Source organism: Rhamphochromis sp. 'chilingali' (genome assembly GCF_963969265.1).
Source record: "Rhamphochromis sp. 'chilingali' genome assembly, chromosome: 3".
NCBI lineage: Eukaryota > Metazoa > Chordata > Actinopteri > Cichliformes > Cichlidae > Rhamphochromis > Rhamphochromis sp. 'chilingali'.
Genome location: NC_137931.1, coordinates 13859096 through 13878202, shown reverse-complemented (window position 1 = coordinate 13878202; position 19107 = coordinate 13859096). Strand labels below are relative to the sequence as shown.

General features: G+C 38.1%; 1 protein-coding gene across 1 annotated transcript in view; it reads right to left on the bottom strand.

The window, feature by feature from the left end:
• The window catches only part of LOC308394123 (cholecystokinin receptor-like), a gene marked incomplete at its 5' end in the record, with an annotated part of 74743 nt that overhangs the window by 38651 nt on the left and 16985 nt on the right, over window positions 1–19107 (bottom strand). The window contains one exon of the mRNA XM_080878295.1: window positions 4833–5081. Coding sequence (XP_080734421.1) covers window positions 4833–5081 — 249 coding nt within the window. The remainder of the gene's footprint in view (window positions 1–4832; window positions 5082–19107) is intronic.

Below are 19107 nucleotides of genomic sequence, written 5' to 3'. Positions count from 1 at the left end.
TGTTTAACTGTTTCCCACTTTTTCTTTGGTCATTTTAGCCTTTTTGGCCAGGGTGAAGGGAGTATCTGCCATCAAACAAGAAGACAGCCGCATGTAGCTATGTTTGCTAGTTCACCTTACATGCATTAATGTAATAACGTGGTTAGCCTACTCAACGTAAATTACACACGAACAACATGAAGCTACTCACGCAGAGAAGAACGGCTGCTGCTGCATCATCATCCTCATCATTTCTGCTACACTGGCAGGGCTAGGGGCCAGGACTCTATTCTTCGGGTTTTTGGGGGATGTTGCTCCGGGTCCGATAACTGGCAACCCACCCGACGTGCACGGTGTGAGGTCTCGCAGCAAGCTATCAAATACGGCGCATTTCTGGGCTTTTAAAAAAAACGCTATGCGTCGCCAGCTGTTTCATCGGATTCTTGGTGTTACCTCCTTTGACAGTATCACAGTAGCAGCTTAAAGCACTTGTTGCAGGCTGCTGAGTTTGCATCTTTTGCTGTGAAGTACAGCCAGACTTTTGACCGCTTCGCCTTGAGCATTTTAATCTGTAGCTCTGCTCTAACAGAACGTACGTACCTGGCCCCGCCTACTATCCTCGGAAACGTAAAATTATTGGCTAGAAGTGTATCACAGCTCAGGAAAAAAAAGCACCGAAATAAAGCACCGAAATGTGCGCTGCTTTTCGGTCTGGTTACTACCGTTTATGTCAGAACCGGTGCCATCATGGCACCGGACACCGGTACCCATCCCTAGTGGCAATAATCCAATCAGACCACAATTTAAATGGAGAGATTAGGTGCTGAGTTGGGGTGTCGGGTTCGTTGAAAAATGAAAAATCATCCCTTCAAATACAATGTTCTGATGAATTATTGTTGTCTTTTATTAAATTCATATTATCCAATAAAATACTTCCTTGAGTTTCCAAACACAAAATGAGAGGCAGAGCTTTCAGCTATCACACTCTTCTCCTGTGGAACCAGCTCTCAGTTCTAATTTTAAAATCAGTCTTTTGATAAAGATTAATTAGTTTAGATAGTTGGGCTTGAAGCCGGTGGCCTTAAACTACTCTGCAGTTATGCTGCTACATTATGAATATTAAATCACCTATCCATGGTGATGGGTGTTCCCATCACTTCCATGGCCACAGGTGTATAAAATAAAGTATCTAGGAATGCAAGCTGCTCCTACAAACATTTGTGAAAGATTGGATTGCTCTCAGGAGCTCAGTGAATACTGTCATGAAACTGTCATGAGTCATAAAATTTCCTTGCCGTTAACTATTTCACAATCCACTGTTAGTGGAATTATAACAAACTGGAAGAAACTGGGAAAGACTGCAACTCAGCCACAAAGTGCTAGGCCATGTAAATTCACAGAGCGGGCTCAGCAGAGGTCACCAACTTTCTACAGAGGCAATCACTACAGACCTTCAAACTTCACGTAGAGTTCAGATTAGCTCAAGAACAGCAGGTAGAGTGCTTCATGGAACGAGTTTCCATGGCTGACCAACTGGTACAAACCATGCTGCCACTGGACTCTAGACTCTTGTCCAACATCAGTGTCTGACCTCATAAATTTGCTTCTATAAGAATGGCCAGAAATTCTCATAAACATACTCCCAAACCTTGTGGAAAGCGTTCCCAGAAGAGCTGAAGCTGTTATAGCTGCAAAGGGTGATGTGGCATCATGTTAAACTCAATGGATTAAGAATGGGATTTAACTCGATTTCACGTGAGTTTGAAGGCAGAAAATACTTTTGGCGATAAAGTGTATTAATAAGAGATGGCCTCTTGGTGTGCCAGCAGTTACTTTACTGTTGGAGGTCTCTTCCTCTTAAAAGGGAGTTTGTTTTTCCCCACTGTCTCTAGTTTTGGATTGTTACAGTTATGCTCTTATATTTTATGGTCTTCACCTTTCAATAAAAAAAGCTTGTGCTGTACTGATCAGCAGCAGAAAACTGAATATGTATCAGGATGATCACTGTATTTCAGTTCACCTGGTTCTAATGTTGTGTCTGATCGGTGCATTATAATGAGCAGTATTCTGAAGGATGGGTGTACAAACGTGTACACAATACATATTTTTTGACTAGGTATAGTGACATGTTAGCAACCATGTCCAATCCAGAGAATAGAAAGACTAGTGGTAACTCTGTAGATCATTTGAGGTTATCTCACCAAGAGTGACTCCTTCAAATGCATTACCCTGCTAGAAGAGTTCCCTCATCATCTTTTAAGACATCTTAATCATTTCATAGGGAGAAAATGAAATGCTTTGACAGTTTTTTTGCATAGATGCAGCAAAGAATGATCAACATCTGCAGAAGAAGACACCATGCTAATTCCTGTGGTTCAGTGCTTCATCATTTCACTCATTCATTATGAGACTACTTTGTAGCTTAACTAAAACAAGCATAAAATTAAAGAAAAGTGATCAAAAAACCAAAAAGTTTGTATTTTAAGTCCAAAGCAGCTGCCCCTCCTGCTCTCTTCCTCCTTATCACAGCTGAGAGAGCCCAGTAATTGAAAAGGAGATTCGGCAAGCCTGTCCTCACAGATGGTACGTTGCATTTCTGAAACAATAATAGGATTGCGATCCTGACCGCTCGATATCGTTTCTCGACCATTCAAAAGCTCAAAGTGGAGCAAAGAGACAAAGTACTGCAGTCTATCTCAGTTTCGTGGCACTCTCTTTTGCTTTCAGTCTGACTCAGGCCTCACGTGGCACCTCAACTCTGGCCTGATGAGAGCCAGCTCATCGCTAAGTCACACTCCTGAAGATGTGTGACTGTTCGAGCACTTTCAGAGTGATGGTTAAAAGAAGCCAAGAGAAAAGCCTCTTTGCGAGACAGACCCTTGTTAAATATCAAGCAATTTTCGGCAGGGGGATCACAGGGTCTGATCAGCTGTGAGTCACAAAAGAAGGCCAGATTTCTCTTTTAGAAGAATAAAACACATAAAGCCCAATGACCAAATGGATCTCATATATTTAATTTAAAAAAAAGAACATGATAATAATCACATTAATGTAAACTCTCCCTTATTCTGGTTGTGCTAGTTGTGTAAGATTTCTGAAATAATGAGCCCAATCCGTATGTAACCAGGTCATAAATTACATATTGTTATATTTACACAAAATGTGTTCTAGACAAACCGTTCCTTTTATACCTGATTTTTAGGACCTCCAAGCCTGTGGTTCATTATCAGTTAGAGCCCCTCCTCATTCTTCTTCTTCGGTGCAACCCTATAAATACAGGGTAACCCTTTGGCCTCTCCCCTTTTCTACAATTCCCCTGTGGGAGAGGTTGGTGTCATTTCTTTACCAGCACTGTAAAACACACATATAATTTATATTTAGCCACCCTGATGTTTCCGATTGTGTTTTTAGTTCAATTATTGTCATCACTGTGCCTGTCTTTGCTAGATGCTGTAAATGTGTAGTACATGTCTGCCACATACGTGTTATAGGCACAGTCTATGCTAGCATGAATAGATCCTTCTTGCTGGCTTGGAAGTTGTGGTGGGTTAAGCTAACCCTCTTCCATACTGTTTGTATTTTGTTGTAGGAGCTGGAGCGGGCAAGTTAATGACTTGGAGGTCTGTGTTTCTTTTACCATTCATTGTCAGACACAGAGCAGGAACACAACAGTTACACGTACAAAAGTGGCCTTTTTACTTTTCTTATTCCATGCATATATATATATATATATATATATATATATATACATATATACATATATATATATATATATATATATATATATATATATATATATATATATATATATATATATATATATATATATATATATATATATATATATATATATATGACAGCTGGGATAGGCTCCAGCGCCCCCCGCAACCCTGAAAAGGAGAAGCGGAAGCGAATGGATGGATGGATATATATATATATATATATATATATATATATATATATATATATATATATATATATATATATATATATATATATATATATAGTGCCTTTCAACTCTAACTGAGCACTCAAACACTTTTTAGACTACAAACCACATTCACCCATTCATAAAGTCTGGGGTTTATTATTTTGCGGAAGTACACTTCAACATGTAGCCTGGAGGAGCTGGGGAATAAACCACTGACCTTCCAAGTAGCACACAATGGCTGACGCATCCAAAAAAATTGGCAGCAACTCTGGAGCATGAGCAATGAGTATAGAGCCAAGGCCCACCTGTATTCATATTTACATAAAACAACTTCTTTGGTTCTTTTCCTCTGCTTTTGATTACACTCTGCTAGCATATGGCTTGCTTCCATCTTGTAAACCCCTTTTTCAAGTTACTCTCAGAGGGTTTGTTTGGTTTCCAAGCTCCACTCTGCCGATAGATGATCATCACAGGCAAATAAATGTCACATCTCCCATTCAGCTAAATCCATTAAACAGGTAGCATTTATTGTAGTGACCACAGTGGGTTTTGTTTTTACTAATTTCTTTAGAGTGTGAGACTTCTGCACTGGTGTTTAGCTGCTGTTGTTTGCTGCACACAAGACAGTGATCCATTTTCCCTTCCTACAGCAATCCGCCTCACTGTCAATCATGGCTTTTGATGTGTTGTGCTCTTATAATGAGCCAGCTTTGCAGTTCAGTTATGTAGCACCAGTTTATAAAAACAGTTGCTCAGAGCATGTTATACTGTAAGATAAAGACCCTAAAATAGTCCCTACAAACACACAGGTCAGATGATCCCTTCTTTGAAAAACAGCACAGGAAGTGGATCTCTTTAAATGCCTCATATACTAAGAGTGTACAGTTCAGCTCAGGTTTGGTATCAAAAGTCTCATGCTCACCCATTAAGTAGGTGACAATCTTGCACATGGTGGCTCCAAAGATGAAGTCCTCTAGCATGTTGGGGATAAGTGTAAAGGGCATACAGAAAATGGCCATCATCAGGTCGCTGACCGCCAGCGACAGCAGGAAGGAGTTGGTGACCGTCCGCATGCGCTTGTTCAGCATCAGGACCACGATGATCAGGAGGTTGCCGAAGACGCTGAGCAGGAAGATGAGCGAGTAGAGCAAAATACGCAAGGAGTCCATCTCTGATAGACACAAAGAGACACAGGGCATTTTCAGTTATAGGGAGGAATATTGTAAGCTTCTCTTAACAAAAACCTCAGTTTCCAGGAGGAAGTATTTTGTGCTACTGTAGTCCTGGGAGAGAAGAAATTGTACTTGTAACAGTAATAAACAAAGAATAAGAAGTGGAAAAGCAAATAAAAGCAGCATAAGATGAACACGGGTGCATTAATTGAACTGGCTGGCTGACAAACGTCTTTCACCAGGATCTATACACCCAAATTAATCCAAAAGCAGTTTTATTCATTTGCATGCAAATGCAAGTAACACTTTAATTATTCATGCAACCCTTGTATTAAATTAGATATGAATTAATAAAAAGAAAACATCAAGATAAGAAAATTTAAAAGGAGATAGTTGCATCAATACATGAAGACAACAGCCTGGATCAGGTTGTTCCCCTGGGAAATAAGACTCTGAGCACATAAACAACACCAAACTCTATTACAAGGCAGAATAACTTGGCTTAATCAACATCTTAAATCGTGCTAATGTCAATATTCCTCTCCTCACCCTGTGAATGGAAGCATTAGTAGTAATCTTCAAGAAAAAGATGAAGACAATATCACAAGCACAGAGCCGACCGTGTCAGGTGGCTCACTTGGGAATACAACCCAAACTGGAAAAACAAGATCAAAATTAAACAGTTCTCTTTTCATCAACAATAATATCCTTTCAGTTTGTAGGGGCAGGAGGAGGAGCAAGATTTGAGCAACAGCCAGATGTAATTCCAGGCCACAGTCATCAAAACGATTACAGTGAGACGCAAAAGCGACTAAGAAGAGATACAACTGACAAAAAAATCATAAAGAGACATAAATGACTACAAATTGATGCATAATGACTGAAAATAGACACAAAGTCACTGATTAGAAGGTAAATGACAACTGAACAACACTAACAAAGTTACAAAAAAAAACAGTTGAGAACTACAAATCAAAGATAATGACTACATGCTTATGAAAATAATGACACAAAGACCCAAAATGCATAGTGACTACAAAGGCTCCGATACAGATACAGGGTTAAGCAAAAACATAGACTGGTTTAATTATACAAATTGATCATACAGACATGTGGTGGCATGCACTGAGATCTTAAAAAAAGAATATAATGAAACAGTCATCTACAGTGTGTTTCATAAGATTTCCTTCTTTCAGCGCTGCCATACAGCTAAGCATCAGTGGGTGCTGGATGGCCCAGCCAGAGGGTTTTTGGGATGCTCCCTTCACTAACACCGGCCTGCCACAGCGAGTCTGTTTGAGAATGAGAGTATCTGACAGGACAAGGCCGGGGCTGGCCATGTGCTGACTGAGTCCTCTGATTAAACACAGAGACATGCGAGAAGTCCGGAGGTTTACAGCAGAGCCTGCGCACAGAATGTAGCACATCACCTTTAAGGCAAGCATTGCTCATCAGGAGTAGAAGCAGGACTCAAACAGTGCGTGTTTGTGGGGCTTAAAACGCATCTTTGTGCCACAGTGAACACTGAGACAGCCCTTACTGAATCCTGTTAAAAAGAGAGGTTTTCCTTCCCACTGTCGCCATCTGATTGTGGGGGTTTCTTTCTAATATTTTAGGGTCTTTATCTTGCAATTTAAAACACTTTGAAGTGACTGTTGTTGTCCTCCCACACAGATGCATATTTTGAATTTCAATGTTTGCAAAACTTAAAGACCCACATAAATGACCCAGTTTTTAGAATTTGACTCAGTGCTTTTAATAATAAGGTATGTTTGATAGCATTTAATTTAACTACACACTTGAAAGCCTATTGCCAGAGCTGTTGAGCCGCAGCTGCTACGGTTATGTGACTTCAGTGTGCACATTAAAATGATGTATTTTTGATCTTTTGTCATTATTGTTTTGGTATCTTATTACCAACTTGCCCCATGTCCTCTGCTGTTTGCCTAATAGCTGTGCTTGTCTCTGTGTGGGTGTATTTACAAGTATTTTATGAAACACTGTGGGATAAATTGTGCCTTATGAGTGTGTGCAGCATGACATTACGTTTTAGTGTGAGAAAAAAAAGCTCTTTGTATCGTTGCTTTTATCCTGCTTCTGTGACTTAACTCTAAGCTTAATTGGCTGGAGAGCATCTTGCCAAAGGAGTGAAGATGAAAGTTGATTCAAACTGGCATATTCATAGTAATGTCCTCCCTATAAATAGACAAATTAAATAACATTTTTAAAGCAAACTATGAAAAAAGTTTGTCTGCAGTAACAAGTACAGAGTGATTAGACGGTCCGGTTTTGAACCGAAGACATTGCAGGTTAATGCTGATCACCTCTGCCACGTGAGAGATTCTGTCCCCCTTAACTGCAAGTATGAATTATTCCTTTGATGGAGAAGAGTCCTCTGCTTTTTGAAGCTGTTTCATTAGCCAAAGATTGCCCCATTTCAGAGATGTGACAGCATTCTGCCATGCTCTGCCATGGGCTACTTTTACGTTAATGTTCCTCATAATAACAACTTTTTAACTACAGGAGGGTGAGCATACCTTTAAACATTCTATTCCGTCCAAACCTGGTTCGCCCAGAGTTTTCTTCCAGTTCAAAAGGGACTTTTTTCCTCCTTCCAACAAGTCCTTCCTCATAGGTCTCATCCGATTGTTAAGGTTTGTCTCTAATATTTTAGGGTTTTTGCCTTACAATATAAAGCACCTTGGGGTAACTGTTGTAGTGATTTGCTGCTATATAAATAAAATTGATTAGAGTTGAGTTGAGTTAAATTCCATTCTTTTCATCATTTGAGCAATGTGTGGATGTCGGATGCTGCAGATGTTGCTATGCCCCTCTCACACAGGGTCAAAGGGAAAAAGCCTTCTTCTGGATCACAGAGGATTGTTTTAATCTTATTGCATTTTTTTTACCTGATTTGACAGGTGAGGCATGGATAGTTGTGATTGCTGTCATGACCTTTAAAGCAGGGGTGTCCAACTCCATGCCTCAAGGGCCGGTGTCCTGCAGGTTTTAGATGTGTCCTTGATCCAACACAGCTGATTTAAATGGCTAAATTACCTCCTCAACATGTCTTGAAGTTCTCCAGAGGCCTGGTAATGAACTAGTCGTTTGATTCAGGTGTGTTGACCCACGGTGATCTCTAAAACCTGCAGGACAGCGGCCCTCAAAGCCTGGAGTTGGACACCCCTGCTTTAAAGTGTTCAGTCAGACACAAAGCTAACGCATTCAGATCCCATCACATCAGGGGAACATATACTCAGGGAAAAAAATTATTTGAACCCCTGCTGATTTGGTACGTTTACCTGCTAACAAAGAAATGATCAGTCTATAATTTCAGTGGTAGGTTTATTTGAACAGTAAGAGACAAAACAATAGCCAACAAAAAAATGCATTTCAAAAAACTTAGAAATTAATTTGCATTTTCATGAAGGAAATAAGTATTTGACCCCTTTGCAAAATGTGCTTCAGCACTTGGTGACAAATCACAGAGGTCAGATGTGTCTTATAGTTGGCCACAAGTTTTGCACACATCTCAGGGGAGATTTTGTCCCACTCCTCTTTGGAGATCCTCTCCAAGTCATTAATGTTTCATGGCTGATGTTTGGCAACTGTAACCTTCAGCTTCCTCCACAGATTTTCTATGGGATTAAGGTCTGGAGGCCACTCCGAAATCTTATTATGCTTCTTCTTGAGCTTCTTCTTCAGCCTTGGCCGTGTCATGTCACGCTGGAATACCCACCCACAATGCATTTTCAATGCCCTGGCTGAGGGAAGGAGGTTCTCACCCAAGATTTGATGGTACATGGACCCATCCATCCTCCATTTGATGCAGTGTAGTCCTGTCCCCTTAGCAGAAAAACACCCCAAAGCATACTGTTTCCAACTCCATGTTTGACGGTGGGGACAGGGTTCTTGGAGTCATAGGCAGCATTCTTCCTCCTCCAAAGTTGAGTTGATGCCAAATAGCTCAATGTTGGTCTCACTTGATCACAACACTTTCACTCAGTCCCCCTCTGAATCATTGAGATGTTCAGTGGCAAACTCCAAACAGGCCTGTGCTTTCTTGACCAGGGGAACCTTGCAGGCACTGCAGGATTTCAGTCCTTCACGGGGTAGTGTGTTACCAAATGTTTTCTTGGTGAATATGGTACCAGCTGCCTTGAGATCATTGACAAGTTCTTCCTGAATAGTTCTGGGCTGGTTCCACACTGCTCTTATTATCTCATTATCATGAGATCTTACATGGAGCTCAAGACCGATGGAGATTAACAGTTATTTTATGGTTCTTCCACTGGCGAATAATGGCACCAACTGTTGTCACCTTCTCACCCAGCAGCTTGGCGATGGTCTTGTAGCCCATTCCAGCCTTGTGTAGGTCCACATTCTTGTCACTGACATCTTTGGAAAGTGCTTTGGGCTTGGACATGGTGCAGAGTTTAGAATCTGAATAGATACCTGCGTAAAATAAACCTGTGAGCCAGAAATCTTGCTGATTGATATTGAGGATCAACTACCTATTTCCTTCATGAAAATGCGAAGAAGTTTGTAACTTTTTTGAAATGCATTTTTCTGGATTTTTTGTCTTTGTTCTGTGTCTCACTGTTCAGATAAACCTACCATTGAAATTATAGACTGATCATTTTGTTGTTAGTTAGGGCAGACTTAACAAATCAGCAGGGTTTAAAATAAATCTGGCGGGGGGCTAAAGACATCCACTTTCAGTAACTAATAAGATGTAACTGGAACATGCGTTTCATTTTCACATTCAGAATCAGCACTACATTGTGAGGCTTTCATCATTAATTCCAAGCAGTAAGCTGTCACTGGCTCAGCAGCCTCTATCGTGTTAGATTTTACGTGATCCAGCCAAATGAAAATGGAATTATGTCTTCATTGAGCACCAGCGGTATACTGGCTCCCTTGAGCCTTATATCTGCAGGACAATTCACTTTGCTTCCTTTGACTCCCTCAAGCGTGACAGCTGTGCACAAATCAAAAGGCATCTAAAAACATGTGAATGAAAGGACAGGGTTCACCTCTCAAATGTTCAAGCCTTGACCCAGGGCTGGGTCTGTTTCTTTAACCTTTACATTGCTCTATTTGCATCCTATTGGCTGCTGCAATGCAAACTGTAATTATGTTTTCCCACAAGGTTCATTTAAGTTTCATCACATCACTTCACGTTGTCTTATCTTTACGAGAGGATTAGCACAACTTCATAGGCACAGCAAGCCATTTAAAAGTGTTGTCATTTTTTGGCTGTGGATTGTGCAGTGAGAGGAGTATTTTTTTTTCTCCTTTCACTTGAGTGATGGGGCTGGTTCTCATCACGATACATGAATAAATCGCCACAAAGTTCATGAATAATGGATGCTAATAATCTGCAGGTCTGCGGTTTTGAACTATCCTTTTAATCACAACCTTACCGTAAGGCTGCAATTCATGTAGAAAGTCCCAGTGAGATGATGAAATAGTCCAAATTGTTAGAAATTGCTGTCATCTCTATCGAAATATGATGTTTCTCCTAATTACAAAGGGGTAGAAAACCCTTTGGAAGTGAACCTGAGAACCACAGACATGAATAAGGAACTTGCGGCAATCAGCAACAACAGGATTTGCAAGAATTTGCAACACTCAAAAAAAAGCAACAGATTTTGTTATTTCAGTTGATTACTTGAGCATTCACTGAGCATTAAATTCGTTAATTAACGTCTACTGCTCATCAATTATTGGACTAATCTTTCCTGCACTAACATAAGCTCCTCTACTTTTCCCATTCCCATTTTTCTGTTTAGCCACATATATGAAAAACCAGCAGCCCTCATGTAAAGGTCTTCAATAAGTGGGTCTCTGTTATGTTTGTATCATTCACTAAAATAGCACAATTCACATCCTGCCATGTTCACGTAGCTTTATTGAGGAGTGCTCGCACTGCATGCAAACAACACTCCATCTCTGCTTGTGATTGCAATGCTCTGAAAACCTGAAGGCATCATGGGAAGCACACCAACAACATCCGTTTTGATGCACTATAAATAAATCAATATTGAGCGCACAGCTACACATAATATAGAATATCTATAGCAACTGAAAAAAAAGTAAGTTTACCTCCAGTAACATTCATCTCGTGTCCTGTTTTCTGACAAATACCCACAAAATGCAAAAGAGACTCTATGACCACACCTGTAGAATTACACAATTACACAATTAGTTTTTATATTTTGGTTTAATTTCTGTGTTATAAACATGTAACATCACAGTTACCTTCAATACCTATCATAGCTAGAACAACAGAATGACGGACAGAACGTGTTTCTACCAGTTTTCTCAAATTTTCACAGAGCATTTCAGTGCATTTTGTGGAAGAACTACCTTATTGAACTCCAGTGCATATTCCATGGGAACAGTCACTGACTGCACTAATTAATTAAGTCATTAAGTAATGTGTCATTAGGTTGTAGGGAAAAATAAAAGCTAGCAAGCAAACCCAAGGGTTCAAAATTAGTTTTGGTGAGCAGACACTAATAAAAACCCAATAATACTTCTTTAACATTCCTACGAAGGATCTGATCACAGTGTATCTGGTATCTGACTGAGGACATACATATATCCATAGGTTGCCAGTTGACGTCTTGGTCCCTCTCTCTTCTCTCCTCACTGTCATCAACTTTTTCTTTCTGTAGCTTTTGCAGTTTTGTTTGTTAATTGTGTGGATGCCTTAATAGGCATCCACACTATTGAGTTCCTGTTTCTCTTTATTCTTTATTATTCCGGGTGTTTCCGTACACTTTTCGCCGTGGATCTACTTCCACAATTTTTGTGCTATTTTCACCGTTCAAACTCTAAACTGTTCTGCTCTTTCTGCTTATGCCGGCTATGACTTTTGGTGTTTATTACTATTATACTTTTTAAAATATTACACTTTTTTCCTTTAATTTGTCCCATTGAAATGAATGGGAAACTTCCACAATTCTGCTAAAACTTTCTTGTCTTTGAAACTTAACTACTGCCTCATACTTTCACCTAGAAACTCCATTCAAACTTTAAAACGTTCTCAAATGATTGGGCCATTCCTGTATGATTCAGCTTTTTCAGATCTTCTACTGTTTTCATCTTATCTCTCTTTAAGTCTTCAGTTGCAAAATTGTGATTTTTCAGAAAATACATGCGTTGCTATGGTTGCTATGCAATTAACTCAGAGGGGACAGTGAAACTGTGTGAATTTTCTCTTCATGTCCAAACAACTTCTTGCTACTCGCTCAATTTCCACTCAAGCCCCACAGATTATACACCAAAACGTAGGTATTTTTACTGGCTTTCAGAAAATGTCCCTATCATTGTTGTGGGACTCATAGTTATTTTGCAAATCTCCTCAGAGTAACACAAAGTCAGAAAACTCTCCATATAAACTCAATGGAGAGTTTGTTCAAAATCACCGCTGGATTTCTCTAATGAGAGGCATTTTCAAATTGTCATATCTCCTTAACGAAGCGAAGTTAAGACATAAGGCTTGTCCCTGTATATCTTCAGACACTCCTGATGCTCACAATTCAAGAATTATTTTCTCACCTATTACCGTTCTGAGATGAGTTAGACTTGATTGAGGGGTGGAAATTTGTCCCTCGCTCAGATTTCGTCAGATTTCAATCTCTGGAAATGAGGCACTTTTTTCTCTCATCATATCTTTTCGATGGATTTCCACAGAGCCCTGAAAATTTCCATGACTGTTCACCAAAGCCTGCTGTTTCTTACGGTGAAAGAATGATTTTGATGCTCCATATAGATTTAGAGTTACCAAAGGTTGTTTGAGAGCAAGTCAAGGCAGTTTTTGCTTCGCCTCTACTCAGTTACAGTGTATTACAAGTCATATATCTTTAATAATTTATATTTTATCTCTGAATTATGAAGACCTGAAGATTCCCCCATCTCTTCTGAACAAAACAATGTCTGAATGACCGTTCTAGCCTCTACGGTTAGGAAATTATGGCCATTTGTTCGAGGGGAATCCTGAATGTCAGAAATACACTGAAGAAAACTCACACCTCTCTCTGTGTCTGCGTGTGTAAGGGCTGACTACAGCAGGTGCAGCTAATTTAACTGACCTACATATACCAAGCCCAGACTCTCAACAGCTCCTGTTCCCTTTACTGTCTGTGTATGTGTGTCTGTGTATCAATATTTCTCCTATGTTTAGGTATTACTCCTCAATCATAGTATTTCTGCTAAAGCAAAGTACTTCTACTACATCTTAGTACTTCTGCTAAATCATAGTATTTTTTGAAAAATCATAGTATATTTGCCAAATCATGGTATTTGTGCAAAATCATGGTTTTGGGGCCAAATCATAATATTTCTGTTATGTTATAGTATATGTGCTGAATATATTATATGTGCCAAATCACAGTGTTTATACCAAATTATAGTATTTATGCCAAATTACAGTATTTCTGCTAAAAAGCAGAAATAGTCCTTTTTAGCAGGAATTTCTGCCAAAAGATAGTATTTATGTTAAAACATAGTATTTCTGCTAAATCAGAGTATTCCTGCCAAATCATAGTATTTGTACTGAAACATAGTACTTCTGCCCAATCATATTATTTGTACTAAATGATAGTACTTGTGCCAAATCATAGTATTTGTGCCAAAGCATCGTATTTGTATGGAGTCATAGTATTTCTTCTAAATCATAGTATTTCAATCAAATCTCAGTAGTTGTTGTTAAAACGCAGTATTATTGCAAAATCATAGTATTTGTACCCATTCATAGTATTTCTGCTAAATCATAGCATTTGTGCCAAATCATGGTATTTGTGCAAAAACATAGTATGTCTGCAAAACCATAGTATATCCCTTATGTTATAGTATTACTACTAAGGCATAGTATTTCTGCCAAATCATAGTATTTGTACTAAATCATAGTACTTGTGCCAAATCATAGTATTTGTTGCACATCATAGTATTGGAACCAAAACATAGTATTTGTCCCAAAGCATCGTATTTGTATGGAGTAATAGTATTTCTTCAAAATCATAGTATTTCAATCAAATCTCAGTAGTTGTGTTAAAATGCAGTATTATTGCCAAATCATAGTATTTGTACCCAATCATAGTATTTTTGCCATGTCATCATATTTGTGCTGAATCATGGCATTTTTGCCAAATCGTGGTATTTGTGCCCAATTAATAATTCTGTTATGTTATAGTATTACTACTAAGGCATAGTATTTATGCCAAATCATAGTATTTATGCCAAATTACATTATTTCTGCTAAAACGCAGAAATAGTATCTTTTAGCAGGAATTTCTACCAAAAGATAGTACTTCTGCTAAATCAGAGTATTTCTGCCAAATCAGAGTATTCCTGCCAAATCATAGTATTTGTACTAAATCATAGTACTTGTGCCAAATCATAGTATTTGTGCCAAAGCATCGTATTTGTATGGAGTCATAGTATTTCTTCTAAATCATAGTATTTCAATCAAATCTCAGTAGTTGTTGTTAAAACGCAGTATTATTGCCAAATCATAGTATTTGTACCCAATCATAGTATTTCTGCTAAATCATAGCATTTGTGCCAAATCATGGTATTTGTGCAAAATCATAGTATGTCTGCAAAACCATAGTATATCTTTTATGTCATAGTATTACTACTAAGGCATAGTATTTCTGCCAAATCATAGTATTTGTACTAAATCATAGTACTTGTGCCCAATCATAGTATTTGTTGCACATCATAGTATTAGAACCAAAACATAGTATTTGTCCCAAAGCATCGTATTTGTATGGAGTAATAGTATTTCTTCTAAATCATAGTATTTCAATCAAATCTCAGTAGTTGTGTTAAAATGCAGTATTATTGCCAAATCATAGTATTTGTACCCAATCATAGTATTTTTGCCAAATTGTGGTATTTGTGCCCAATTAATAATTCTGTTATGTTATAGTATTACTACTAAGTTGTAGAATATCTGTTATGTTATAGTGTATCTGCGGAATATAGTATGTGTGCCAAATAGTAGTATTTACACCAAATCACAGTATTTTTGCTAAAACATAGTATTTCTGCCATATTGTGGTATTTGTGCAAGAACATTGAACTGTTATGTTATAGTATTACTACTAAGTCATAGTATTTCTGCGTTGTTATAGTATTTGTGCTAAAACATAGTATCTCTGCCAAGTCATAGAATTAATGCAATTTCATAGTTTTTTTTTAGGAAATCTGTTATGTTATAGTATTACTACTAAGTCATAGTATTTCTGCCAAATCATAGTATTTGTACTAAATCATAGTACTTGTGCCAAATCATAGTATTTGTTGCACATCATAGTATTAGAACCAAAACATAGTATTTGTCCCAAAGTATCGTATTTGTATGGAGTAATAGTATTTCTTCTAAATCATAGTATTTCAATTAAATCTCAGTAGTTGTGTTAAAATGCAGTATTATTGCCAAATCATAGTATTTGTACCCAATCATAGTATTTTTGCCAAATCGTGGTATTTGTGCCCAAATAATAATTCTGTTATGTTATAGTATTAGTACTAAGTTGTAGAATATCTGTTATGTTATAGTGTATCTGCGGAATATAGTATGTGTGCCAAATCATAGTATTTATACCAAATCACAGTATTTGTGCTAAAACATAGTATTTCTGCCATATTGTGGTATTTGTGCAAGAACATTGAACTGTTATGTTATAGTATTACTACTAAGTCATAGTATTTCTGCGTTGTTATAGTATTTGTGCTAAAACGTAGTATCTCTGCCAAGTCATAGAATTACTGCAATTTAATAGTTTTTTTTTAGGAAATCTGTTATGTTATAGTATTACTACTCAGTCATAGTATTTCTGCCAAATCATAGTATTCGTGTGAATTTGTATACTGTAATATCACTGTATTATGTAGTGGCTAAGTAGGGGCTGTTTACTAAGTGCATCAGTGTAAATAGGTCATCTCTTGTGTTGGAGTGCCCTCTTGTGGCGCCTTTTGGGTAGTGCCTTAGTAAACGGGAACCCTGTAAAAAGTGGCATCAGACTGATTTGTAGTGGAGGAATTTGTTACCAGTTTTCTTAATCTTTAATCTGTATGCATGTTGTAATGCATACCCTGTTCTTAATCATAGAAACCACACCATATCACCTCTCCACATCCTCCTACTGTATGCCATACCTCCCTGTACCATCCATCTGACCGCAATAAACTCCACCTGTGGTAATCTAATCCCTGGATGTCAGCCTCTCCTTCTGACTGAGGATAGTTATAGTATTTGAGCCAAATCATAGTATTTGTGCTAAAACATAGTATTTCTTCCAACTCATAGTATTTGTGCCAAAGTATAGTATTTCTTCCAAATCATAGTATAACTGCACAATAAAGGTTCTTGAGCCACATCAGTGTTTGTGCCAAATCTTAGTATTTATTCTAAATCCTAGTAATTCTGCTCAATGATAGAATTTCTGCTATGCTTTAGTACTTTTTTCCTAGATTGTAGTACTTCTGCTAAGTCAAAGTATTTCATGTAAATCATAGTATTTCTACCAAGTCCCAATGTTTCTGCTAAATCATAAATAATGTTTTAGTACAAATTGTATGATTTGGTGGAACTTTCTGTGTTCCAGCACAAATGCTATGATTTGGCAGGAAAAAAATATTATTTAGTATAAATACTAAGTTTTAGCAGAAATGCTATGTTTAAACTTTAAAAAATTCTGCTATTTCTGCTGATGTGTGTTATGACTTTTGACCATTGAAATGAATGGAACACATTATCAATGTGGTCACTGATTTTGCATGATGGGCTGAGCTGTGTTTTACCTCAGTGAGATAAGCATCCGTTCTCAGACTGGGAGGCCTGGGTTCAAATCCAGCTTATGGCAACATTTCTTTCACTTAACAGTTAAACTTTTTTTAAACTCTTTTCAACACAAATTTCATTTTTTTCACCCCTTTTCAGCAAAATTTTCAGTTTTTTTAACCCCTTTTCAGCACAAATCCAAACTTTTTCAGCTCTTTTTCAGCAAAAACCTCTTTTCAGCAGAATTCTGCTCATTCACCTCTTTTCAGCAGAAATTCTGCTGATTGAACTCTTTTCAGCAGAATTTTCACCCCCTTTTTTTTGCCCAAATTCTGCTAGCACAATTGTCAATCTCTCCACCTTTTCTTTGTGAGAAAGTGTTTGGCTCAGTGAGCTAAATAGCTGCCCTTTGACCAGGTGGGCCAGGTTCGAATCCTGCTCAGGGCATTTTTTTTTTTTTTTTTTGTTTCAACTTTTTCAGCTTTTTTCAGCAGATATCTTCAGCCGTTAAGGCATCCACACTGCATTTTCGCAGGAAATGCAAATTTTTCTAGTTATGAGTTGAGTTGGGAGACTCTGCCAGTCCTGTTTTCAGTTTTGGTTCTATTAGTTTAGCTCACTAATATTGATTCAGGGAAAAGCCAGAATCTGATGGCCTGTCATGTGATTTGTTAATTGTCTTCTTCCTCTTTTCTTTGTTGTAGCGAGGGCTCTCATCTCATTATTTCGCTGTGTTCTTTATAAGTAACTGTACTTTCATTATACAAAGTTTGTTGAACTGCAGCAGCATGGTGGCGTCTCAAATGTTGGGTTCCCTTTGAGCCAACATTATGAAATCATAAGGGTGCGCTCTGTGCTCACTGTAACATTAGAGAAACTGAAGAGGATTCTTGGCCCTGTCATTTTGCATTTAGTTCCTTTACATTCATGCAGTACAAACAAAATCTGCTCGACCCATCCGATTTGATCATTTTGGCAGGAAGTCAGATACAACCAAATCAGTCAATGTAACCTTAGCCTCGAATGAAGAGCCTTTCTCCATTCTTTGCTGTTATTTCCCATTTATAGTGTTCCTACACTAAAGACTGCATGAAAAACAAACTGACTGAATTCATGTAAGAAAAGGCTGTTTTGAAATTGATCCATGTTGGTCTGATAGGCTTTCCAGGCACAAGACCCTATTGGTTATCACATATAAATTTCCTTTTCCTTATAACCAAAAGTGGCCGTGTTTTGGCGTCATTTCGCTGTTAACTAGTAAACACTCCACACTGTGAATAAACTACTACAAGCACACTTGGCGTTTAAGCTTTAGAGTGCTTCCTTCTAATGCCTCGTTTATTGTGTCCACGCAGCCAGTAGGTCAGCATCTTACATCACTGACTTCCTGTCTCTTTAATCTGCCACCTTGAAATTGCAAAGGTTGCTTCAAAGAGTTGACAGCCTGTCTCGTATCCAAAAAGATTCACTAAAGAGATAGGGATCAGGGCAGGGTGTCACACTCCACGCTTCTCTTTACTGACAGAAGAAAATCACTGAATCCCCAGGACTGATTTCACCCAATGACAAGTATGTAATTCTCTTTTCGACTTGTCTGAAATGATAAAAATGGATTCCTGCATTTTGGTGCACATTATCTGGTGGATGGATTTTAGCTTTACACAAGCCTGACTGATTTCATATTTAACCTCTGCACTACACATTACCACACTGTGATGCTTAGCTTTAAAAAAAAGTGGTAGCAGATGAATCCTTTCACAGTAATTTAGCTCAATGTGCAGAAATCAGTCGACGTGTTGCATTTTACCACTGTAATGAGGTGAGTTACTGTAGCTGTCAGCACAATTCAACTGAATTAGTCTTTCCACTATGGCTCCCCATGAGAGAGGAATATTGATCCTACATTACTTAGATTTTTTTTCAGAAGTTGGAAGGATCTTGTTTGTACTGCAAGAACAAACTCAGCATGTATTCAATTACCCACAATGCTCTCTGTCTCTGATATTTTCATTTGCTTCTGATGCCACTGATTCCTTTTTTCATCACTAACATGTTTTATTGCCATTAATTGAATGTTTTTGCTTAGAATCATCCAAGCAAACCAACCCACAGATGAAATATTTATTACAGCGGAATATGTAAAGTGTGAGAAAAACTTAATGGAAACAGCACATCCATAGTAGCAGTATGTGTGTATTTAAAGAAAAGCCGCTAACAGGCAGACA